The sequence below is a fragment of the Hyalella azteca genome, unplaced genomic scaffold (genome assembly GCF_000764305.2).
Source record: "Hyalella azteca isolate HAZT.00-mixed unplaced genomic scaffold, Hazt_2.0.2 contig12381, whole genome shotgun sequence".
Lineage (NCBI taxonomy): Eukaryota > Metazoa > Arthropoda > Malacostraca > Amphipoda > Hyalellidae > Hyalella > Hyalella azteca.
This window is the reverse complement of record NW_025942341.1, coordinates 1,598-11,671: the sequence shown is the minus strand read 5'-3', so window position 1 is coordinate 11,671 and position 10,074 is coordinate 1,598. Positions and strand designations below refer to the sequence as shown.

The 10,074-nt window shown below is 39.4% G+C and overlaps 1 protein-coding gene across 1 annotated transcript; it reads right to left on the bottom strand.

The window, feature by feature from the left end:
• Window positions 1-798: 798 nt before the first annotated feature.
• Window positions 799-9,849, bottom strand: LOC108676981. Its single transcript, XM_018165122.2, has 6 exons — window positions 9,769-9,849; window positions 9,207-9,348; window positions 7,891-7,996; window positions 7,411-7,595; window positions 6,789-6,870; window positions 799-1,072 (listed from the first exon to the last, which is right to left on the bottom strand). The coding sequence occupies exons 1-6, from the start codon at window positions 9,836-9,838 to the stop codon at window positions 971-973; spliced, it is 687 nt and encodes a 228-aa protein (XP_018020611.1). The 5' UTR covers window positions 9,839-9,849; the 3' UTR covers window positions 799-970.
• Between the last annotated feature and the right edge of the window lie 225 nt (window positions 9,850-10,074).

The following is a 10,074-nucleotide window of genomic DNA, read 5'->3' as shown; positions in this document are numbered from 1 at the left end:
GCCACCCCCTTATATCGATGATTACAGTTTAGGTTGAAAGTTGAAATTACTACATCAAGACCAAGAAGAAAGGTTGGAAATAAATAAGGAGTAGGACACGACAACTTAAAATTCTCTAATCCAGACTAGACTCCGTAATCAGGCTGTCCTACGCCGCGCCGTAGCTCAGAGTCAGCTTTTCGAAAAGCCTTCGGTTTCCGCTTCTGTTCTCGCGTTTAAACAGTGGATCTGTAACCGCTTGCCTCACATATAAGACTGATTAACTCAGATCTGATGACATTTGTATTTATCTCTATTTTATGCAATCTTCGGAGGTGAACATTTTTACAGTCGCTAACATAGTAGATTTGAACTCGTATCGAGCTTTTCAAGGCTACGGGATTACTTTGCTCGTCATATAGAGGGAAGAGCAACTCCCCTCCTTCTTGTCTCTCACAAACGATCTTTTATTTTCATATTTCCCCATTAAATCATGCGTGTTCGTCTAAAAGCATCCCCGATGCTCGATCGCTCGGAGCCCCTAACCTACAGAATTCAAGTTAGTAATCGTCAAAAGGCGGTCTTCCGTCCGCCATAAGTATTCCAAGCGACCCTCTGACACCATAACGCTACACTTATCATACCCAAATTGACATAATCAAATAAACGACAATTACAATTACTGCGTATTCTCAAAACCAAAACCACACGTTCACAATCACAGCAAAAAACACTCTCCACTCAAATCCTCATGAATTCCTAACTTGTTAGGTTCTAAAAACACTTACATACATGCAGTTCAGAAATCAGGCAAGGAGGCGAAAATAATTTTGAACTTTATTAATTTTCGAAACCAGAGCAAGATACATCAATGGGTGCAATGCCGCCCTAACTTTATTCTTCACTTCTCTCCTTCACATGCACGAAATATAATATATACTGCTAGATCCCCTGCTGCCACTTTCTAGTGCTGTTTGTCACTTTTTTGCTGTTAATGTTCCAAGTATCGGCGGCCACCCGGATAGACGTTGTCGGTGAGGCAGCCCTTGGCCACCGACCTGATCGAGTTGTCCGCCAAGCCCGTCAGAAATACCTTTGAAAAAAAAAACAATCAGCATTCATATACATTATTGGGAAGTCTTTCTCTCGATAAAAGACACTCTGTTCCAAGTGGCTATGTACAGAAGCGCTGAGCCTTTACGCTGACACTCTCAACTCGGGGGAGAGTGTCGGCGACATAATTTCGTACCCACAACTCAAGTAACGAGCGGCCGCTGCACTGATGCTCCCTTTTGTTGGGCTAAAGTGACTCAGAATGATCTACGCATTGACAAAATGTTCAATCAATATTTGAACAACAAACCACTCATTTCTCTAAGTGGACCCTGTAGCCATTGGGTATTTTGGGGTGGCCACCAACACCTCCCATCGCCCATAGAACGCCTCCGACACTGCCTTACTTTTTGACTGCATTAAATGACACCCTTGAAAATTCACTGCGCGATGAGTGGTCCTTCAAATTTAAGCTAAATACGCTCAAACCATTTAAAATAATTCACATCATATACTTTGTGCAACTAAGGTGATGCATGCACCCTAAGTCGGGAAAACTGTGGTAAGTTCGTTTACCTTTAAGTGATGGAGAAACAAGTATTAAAATCACTTGACTGCTTATATCGCATGTTTATCAAAAATTCAAAAGCAAAGAATATAGCCTGAAAATTCACCATTTCTTATAAATGAAACGTTTCGGAGTCCAGCTCCATCATCAGTTCAAAACCTAAAAACACAGGTACAAGCAATTAGCAGTAAATTCACATTGAAGCATAAATCGTCAAATGAGAAACAAACATGAATGAAGCAAATATGGGCTGACAAACCTATCTATTTACAATTTCGAGGGGATACGAGCTGTAGGCGGCATTTAAAATAGGTTTTTGTTCAAAAATATAAAATGAATCTAAATTCGCACGTCGGAAACACCGCTCATTGAGGCTAAAATTCGAAAATTATTATCGGACACTGGCACGTTGCACTGCTCGGCATGAACGCGTCCTGCAGAATGGGGGGGATGCGCAAGCAGGTTTCCTGTTCTAAAACTCTTTCCTTTATGCTCCGCCAGCCTAGTATAAAAGTTGTGATATGTCTTACCGACATACGAAGATGCGCATAGCGCACAACTATCTTGATAAACTAAGGACAATCGCAGAAGTACACCGAGTGCATCTTTATACATGAAACAGAACTGATTTTAACATTATTCACCAGCAATACATGAAAATTCACATTTGGGAGGTATTTAGAGAACAAACCTTTCAGCTCTTTAGCCATAGACGTCGAAGCGGGACCAATGTAAGGAAATGAACAATAAACAGCACTCCTATCGTCACGTTCCGGAATAACCTCAGAATATTGCTTAGATAAAAATTTCTTAATTAGAGTATATACCAATTGTCACGGAAACCCATTAAGTGAAAACGTACTGCATAAAAATTCGATTTCAGAGTGCATAGTATGGAAAGTTGAGCAAATACGATAGACCCGGTTTATTAACGTTTGAATACCATTTAATTTGAAACGAAATGAACAAGAGCTAATGAAGCTGGTGCTTAAACCGGTAAACGTCGATTTTCGGTAAACAGAGGTCTGAAAACGGCCATTTGACATTGCCATCAGGGAAAGATAAACTATTGTTTGATTCAAGCTCAATGATAAATTTGATGGACTTGTGCTGGAGATTAAGATAATCAAAGAAAAGGCCTACATGAGGTAGATGCTTGAAAATTGAAAAAGGATCATCGACGTACCGGTTCAAGTCTCGGCGGCCGCCCGGAAAAACGTTGTCGGTGAGGAAGCCCCTTGCCGTGCACCGACCTGATCGAGTTGTCCGGTAAGCCTGGCTTGTGGCTTAAAATCAAGAAGACAATTGGCCAGCCATGCAGCCTCGTGAAAACAAATGAAAATGTTTGCAAAAGTAAAGCTGAGAGGAAGACCCATGCCCAAGCCATAAATTTGTCTATAAAATTTGCAAACAAATACAGAAATTGAGTTTAAAACAGATAATTCAAGAAGAGATTTATATCAGTTGGGGTTCAAACCCATGACAAAGTCATTGACACTTTTAAACAAGAACTTGGCAGATATCGATAGTTTCATGGAGGGGTATATTGGTTAACAAATTTTCTACATCAAATGAAGCCATAGTCAAGTCCTGAACATTAGTGAAATTCTTTAAGCGATCCACGAACATCTAAGTATTGTACACCGTATATTGATTGACGGTGAGAAAGTTCAAAACCGGAACTAAAAATTCAGCAAGTTTGAAGCTCGGAGTATTGTAAGTAGCAAAGATCGGGCGGAATTTAAATTTCAAAGCAAAATCTGGTTTTTGAATTTTGGTAAGCCATACAAAATACCAGGGCAAGAGCAAGAAGCATAAAGTTTGAAGTAATTTTCAAATGAAAGTGCAGCAGAATCTTTATGTTTTCTTATGAAATTATTTATTTGTCCTCAATCTTCAAAATTTAGGATTTTGTTGCTGCTCCCCCATTCAGCAGTGCGCGTCCATGCCGAGCAGTGCTACGTACCAGTGTCCGATAGTGATTTTCGAATTTTAGCCTCTACGATCGGTGTTTCTGACCTGCGGATTTTAGAGTCCCTTTATATTTAAAAAAAAGCCTTTTTTGAATGCCGCTAATAGTTCATATCCCCTCAAAATTGTAAATAGATAGGTTTGTCTGCCCATATTTGCTTCATTCATGTTTGTTATATGACGAATTATGCTTCAATGTGAATTTATTGCTAATTGTTTAAACCTGTGTTTTAGGTTTTGAACTGATGATGTAGCTGGACTCCAAAACATTGTCCTTTATAAGAAATGGTGAATTTTCTGGCTATTTTCTTTGCTTTCAAGTTTCTGATAAACTTGCGATTTAAGCAGTTAAGTGATTTTATTATTTATATATGTATGATCAGAATACGGCGAAGATGGATGCCAGTGTTTTAGAAAATGTTGTGATCTACACCGAGAGTCGGCCAAGACTTCTTTAGACATCATCTTTTTGATTAAGTGCAAAGTTTACGGTGTTTTCCCTAAGTTTTTAAGGTTCAGACTCTACAAACGTTGTTAGCATACATCGTCATTTTACAAGTCATGGCAGAACAAGCTCCTTTGCAAGAACCTATACTCCAAGAGGAAAACCTTGAAAATTTCAACCGATTTGATCACCGGAATTAAAGCACGGGTTGGAAATTTATTTACCATCCTTGATGCCTTCGCAATCCGTCAACATGCCAGACGTCTAACCGAAGCGTTCAAGAAAACTAAGAGTCAGACCCATCAGAAGACACTCAACAACCTCAGTATCCATAATTAAATCCATGCTTGTAACCCTAATAAAGTTATTTCAATTTTAGTTCATACAACTTGGAACCTCGAACCAAATTCTTTCTGGCATTCGGGCTTGTATTTTGTCAGCTTGTTTTTAAATTGGACTTCTATAAATACTTTTTAGCCTTTGAAAGATTTGCTCTTAGCATAAGAAATGTTTCTGTTGCCAACCGTTCTGAATTTCTAGACAACTTGCAAAGCCTAGTTTACCGTCATTTTTACGGTTTCAAATCATATAAAATTTTCTCATCAGTTTTCCAACCCCGTGACACCATCTACTAATTAAAGGACTTAGACAAAAATAAGGACCTAATCATTTGTAAGCCAGATAAGGGCAAGGGATTTGTATCAGTTGATCGAAATCGTTACAACAGTAACCTTTCTACTCTCATTACAGTCCCTACCAGATTTATCGAAATTACAGATCCAATTGCTAAAACTATTTTGAAGATTGCGGACAAAATGAATAATTTCCTAAAAAGCTTAAAGATTCTGCTGCACTTTCATCAGATAATTACTTCGAACTTTATGCTTCTTGCTCCTGCCCTGGTATTTTGTGTGTCTTACCCAAAATTCATTAACCAGATTTCGTTTCGAAATTTCAATTTTGCCCAATCTTTGCTGCTTACAATACCCCGAGCTTCAAACTTGCTAAATTTTTAGTTCCGGTTTTGAACTGCCTCACCATCAATCAATATATTGTGAATATTACTTACATGTTCGTACATCGCTTAAAGAATTTCACTAATGTTCAGGACTTGACTATCTTCATTCGATGTAGAAAATTTGTTTACCAATATACCCCTCCATAAAACTATCGATATCTGCCTAAGTTATTCGTTTAAAAATTTCTATGAGAGTGTCGTGGGTTTAAATAGCAACTGTTTTAAATCTCTTCTTGAATTATCTGTTTTAATCTTAATTTTGGTATTTGTTGGCGAATTTTATAGACAAATTGATTGTTTGGGCATGGGTCTTCCACTCGGCCCTACTTTTGCAAACATTTTCATGTGTTTTCACAAGGCTACATGGCTGGCCAATTGTCCTCTTGATTTTAAGCCACTTCTATAACCGGCATGTCAAGGACACTTTTTTAATTTTCAAGCATCTATCTCATGTAGGCCTTTCATTTGATTACCTTAATCTCCAGCACAAGTCCATCAATTTTTCATGGAGCTTGAATCAAACAATAGTATATCTTTTCTTGATTGCATTGTTACAAAATCAAATGGTCGTTTTCAGACCTCTGTTTACTGAAAATCGACGTTTGCCGGTTCAAGTACCAGCTTCTTTAGTTTTTGTTCATTTAGTTTCAAACTAAATTGTATTCAAACGTTAATAAACGGAGGCTTTCGTATTTGCTCAATTTTCCATACTAGGCACACTGAATTTAAAATTTTACGACGTTCTTAATGGGTTTCCGTCACAATTCGTATATATTCAAATGAAGATATTTTTGTCTAAGCAATATTCTGAGGTTGTTCCCGAACGTGACGATAGAAATGCTGATTATTGTTCATTTCCTTACTTTGGTCCCGCTTCGGAGTCTATGGCTAAAGAGCTGAAAGGTTTGTTGTCTAAATACCTCCCAAATGTAAATGTTTATGTATTGCTGGTGAATAATTTCAAAGTCAGTTATTTCTTCAAGTATAAAGATACACTCCATGTTTCTATGCGATCGTTCCTAGTTTATCAATATAGTTGTGCGCGTATGTCGGTATGACATCTTGAAGCTTTCATGCAAGGCTGGCGGAACATAAAGGAAGTAGTTTTAGTACAGGAAACCTGCTTGCGCATCCCCCCCCCTCCCATTCAGCAGTACGCGCCCATGCCGGGCAGTGCAACGTGCAAGTGTCCGATAGTGATTTTCGAATTTTAGCCTCTACGACCGTGTTTTCGACCTGCGGATTTCAGAGTCCCTTTATATTTTTAAACAAAAGCTTATTTTAAATGCCGCCAACAGTTCATATTCCCTCGAAATTGTAAATAGGTTTGTCTGCCCATATTTGCTTCATTCATGTTTGTTTCTTATTTGTTGATTAATGCTTCAATGTGAATTTATTGCTGATTGTTTGTACCTGTGTTCAGGATTTAAACTGATGACGGAACTGGTCTCCAAAACGATTTTCTTTTTAGGAAATGGAGAATTTTCTGGCTATTTTCTTTAATTTTAAATTTTTGATGGGAAACAAGAGATGATTAACTTTTAATTTCTCTTCTGAATGACAGAAATGTATAACTAACCTACTTTTTAGCTAAGTCAACTTGGTGTAGGAACAAGCCGAGCAATGTTCTTTATTTTTCGGTTAAACTACCGCCAGGAGGCATGCCAGTATGAGTAGAAGCCTGTTTAAAAATCAACACAAGGCAAGCGTGGTCATTTTAAGGTTCTGCTCTCCCCATTGAAGTTTCTACTCACCGCATCGACGATTTCCACGTGTAGGCTCGCGTCGTATTCATTGGGGTAGATGCACAGCGCCTCCCCGGTGAAGTTCAGGCCTCTGAGACCAAATATAAAAATATCAATAAATTCACATGAAACATTTTAATTTCATGAGGCATTGCCCCTCACTTCATGAAGCTCGCTTCTCCGCTCCATGTACGTTGCACGTACCGTGGCCCATAGGCTCACTTATCCTCGTTATGTGACGCTCGAATACTTTTTCACTGAAGCATGGGTACGAGCTAAGGAGCTCGTATATTCGTTTCGTGAGACCTCTTTCTTATTTTGTGACTCTAGGATATTCGCTGCATGCATCAAGAAATTATCTTTCGCTTACCTTGCACTTATCTTCTCTTGTTGAGCCAGATACTATTTTAGTTAAAAGGCCGTTTCCTATATATTTTTATTTGATATGTATCCATAATTGCTAATTTAATCGTACAAAATTTGATGTAAGATGCATGAACTCCGTTATAGCGCTCACCCATCTATACATCACAAGAGTTTAGTTACACCACATCCATGACTATATGACAGTAAACCAAGGACAGTATCCGTCACCCACGATGTTGAGTTGACGTTCAAAGGCAAGACTTACGTGAAGAAAGTCCACGGCGATGGCCCACTGACGATCAAAGAAGACACCCTCAAGTCGAGGTCCAATAAGGAACTGGCGTCTGTGTCGCCCCGAAACTCGTCCCCCGCGTAGCTGATGCCCTCGTAGAGGTTGTAGTAGTCGTCATCCAAGGCGTAGGGGCTGCCGGCGTACCGTAGAGAAGACGCCTGTGAAGAAATATTGGGCGAAATTGTGAGTAAATAAGTACAAGAGACTCCAACAGTTTCAAGTCTACCTCTCGGGTAAGTGATGGTCATATACGGTCCTAATAATGATGGGCTTTCTTACCGAAAGCCCGAGCAGAGAGTAGACGTAGCACGATACGCCTGCCCTTTTGCCGGGTCAAACTGGACCAATTTGACCCACACAAGAGCAAAACGTGTGTTGCTATTTGGGCAGTGAGCTTATCATTACACTGAGTGTGATGATGTCAACTTGTTGTCGTTTCATTTCTCTGCTTACCGTTGCTGGGTATGAAATTTCCTCTGTCAGGTTGTTGCACCAATCAATTCCGAATTGCAAATTAGCAGCCAATTTGTGGTAGTTTGGCGTCACGTACAACATCCAACTGAAGGAGAATGGATAAGTTTTTCATCATTATCCAGCAATATTCATGTTAGCAGCAATGTGATTAATTTTAGTTTAATTCAGTCACATTAACTGGTCAACACTTTTTCTACCTTACTACCAGTGTTGCAACCTTCGAAAAATTGCCAAAATATATTAGTAAAGTGTCTCCGGTGGCCAACCGTAATCCTTTCCCAATAATTGCGTCAATTTCTGCAACTGTTGAATGCCGAATCAATATTCTTACTCTGGAAATAATTTAAAACCAGTAAATATGTTTTGAACTTGTACTTTATTGCAGAAGCATTATATTTACTCTTCCCGTAATAAAACCAAAAGTGAAATAAAATAGCAGTCTACTGCAGTTCTAATTATTCTCCTATTCTTCTCATGCGGTGTAGTTTTGGTGGGTGGAATAATTCTCTTCCATGTAAACTAGTGAACAAAATCACTTAAACCGCGTAGAAAAGTAGCACAGTCTAAAATTCACTAATTTAAGTAAAGAACGAAATTAATTAACGTCAATTAGCGGCAGGTAAGCAAAACAACGCCGTTGTAATTATAATCGTCAACTCCCAATTACCATCCCGCCGAAAAAATTTTCACGGAAAGTTGCACTACCGGTCAGGGCTGCATATATAGAAAATAAGATAAAGATTCTTCAAGGAACTTTAATCTTGGGAATTCATGTTCCATAGGCAACACTTGATCGAAAGTAAACTTGGCAAGAGCTTTCCTTCTAGGTTCAATGTACGTATCGCTGCGATGAATATCGGTCATAATGAAATAGATCCAAGAGGAAAAACTTTAGTTCCCGGACACGCTAAGTACACGCCGTTTCCTTCCTAATATTCCAGTGAATGCACCAAAATAAATTGAGAATACATTAAAAAATCACTCGCAATTCCATAGTTTGCCATCTGAAATTTTGGGTATGAGAGGAATGGAATAGATAAACTGCCGTTGAAATTCACATTGCAATCGCTTGTCATTTACACAAGGGGTAACTGCAGCCTAATACCTGAAATGTAGCTTCCTTCAAAATTCCTAATTGTTAAAAAACGGCAGAAATAGTGCTTGTGGGAAGCCAATTCGAGTCTTATCCTTTACCAGAAATCTTTGCTACGCATCACTTCATTCGCTCTATTACCTAATTTGCCAACTGACGTTTTATTTTAAGTTTCATGCATCTTAGATTCTAGATAGCTTACAGTCCAGTCAGACAAACGCGTCTGATGGAGTCATCCATGCCCTGGACGCTGAGGTCGGGGGAGTAGTCCAGGAACTCGTAATAAGAACCGGCAGGATCATAGTCGGTATAGGCGTCAAGGTACCGGGAGAGGAAAGGTCCTTCTGATGGAGGAAATGTACTGCATTCGTTTCAGTATGAATTCAGACCGTTTATGAAACGCGGAAATGCACTATCAACGTAGCAAATCCACTCTCAATTTAACACAAACCCAGTCGAGTGTGGCGACTCTAGGTTCACAATCACAATGTCTTGTCCAAGGTCAAGACGTATGGATGAAGGACAATATAAAGATTGCACAGAAAAATCTCGCTGGGAACTGAATGCTATCTCGAAATTTTAGTTTTTTTTTGTAACTAATCAGTAATGACCGCATAGGCTCAAGCTGAGGTTATTATTCTCATGCGCAGAATAATATCTCCGGTATGATTAAATAAATTTAAAGCCTCTCTCCATAGTCTCTATAATGTTACCCTAGCATATTAGTTCAATAATCTCTTCTTGCCTTATCAGGGAGTTCTTACCGATGGCTTGGGCGAGGAAGCAGGATATCAGTACCACGAAGGCAAGGCAGATGCAGACAAACGCTCTCATCTTCTCAACGTGTGACGACGCACTGCAACAAGTTGACGTGAGAACTGCCTTAAGAGCCAGCAGTGACACGGCAGGTGTCCTTAATTCCCACGCCTGAGTTACTTGCAGGTGTGCTCTGTGCAGGTCAATCTGAACTGGTCAGAAGATTGTGTGTGATAAGGCAGTTTAATTAACCTGGTCTAATCAACTAACCTGGCGCAGCGATAAGAAGAGCGTGTGCGGTAAGACAGGTTAAC

What these genes read in the sequence shown, in the direction of transcription:
- LOC108676981 (XM_018165122.2), bottom strand. Translation starts at nt 9,838, where the DNA reads ATGAGAGCGTTTGTCTGCATCTGCCTTGCCTTCGTGGTACTGATATCC. An exon ending in AAATTTCATACCCAGCAACG is followed by an intron (nt 7,596 to 7,890) that starts GTAAGCAGAGAA and finishes ATTTCTTCACAG; the next exon opens with GCGTCTTCTCTACGGTACGC. An exon ending in ACGTGGAAATCGTCGATGCG is followed by an intron (nt 1,073 to 6,788) that starts GTGAGTAGAAAC and finishes TTTTTTTCAAAG; the next exon opens with GTATTTCTGACGGGCTTGGC.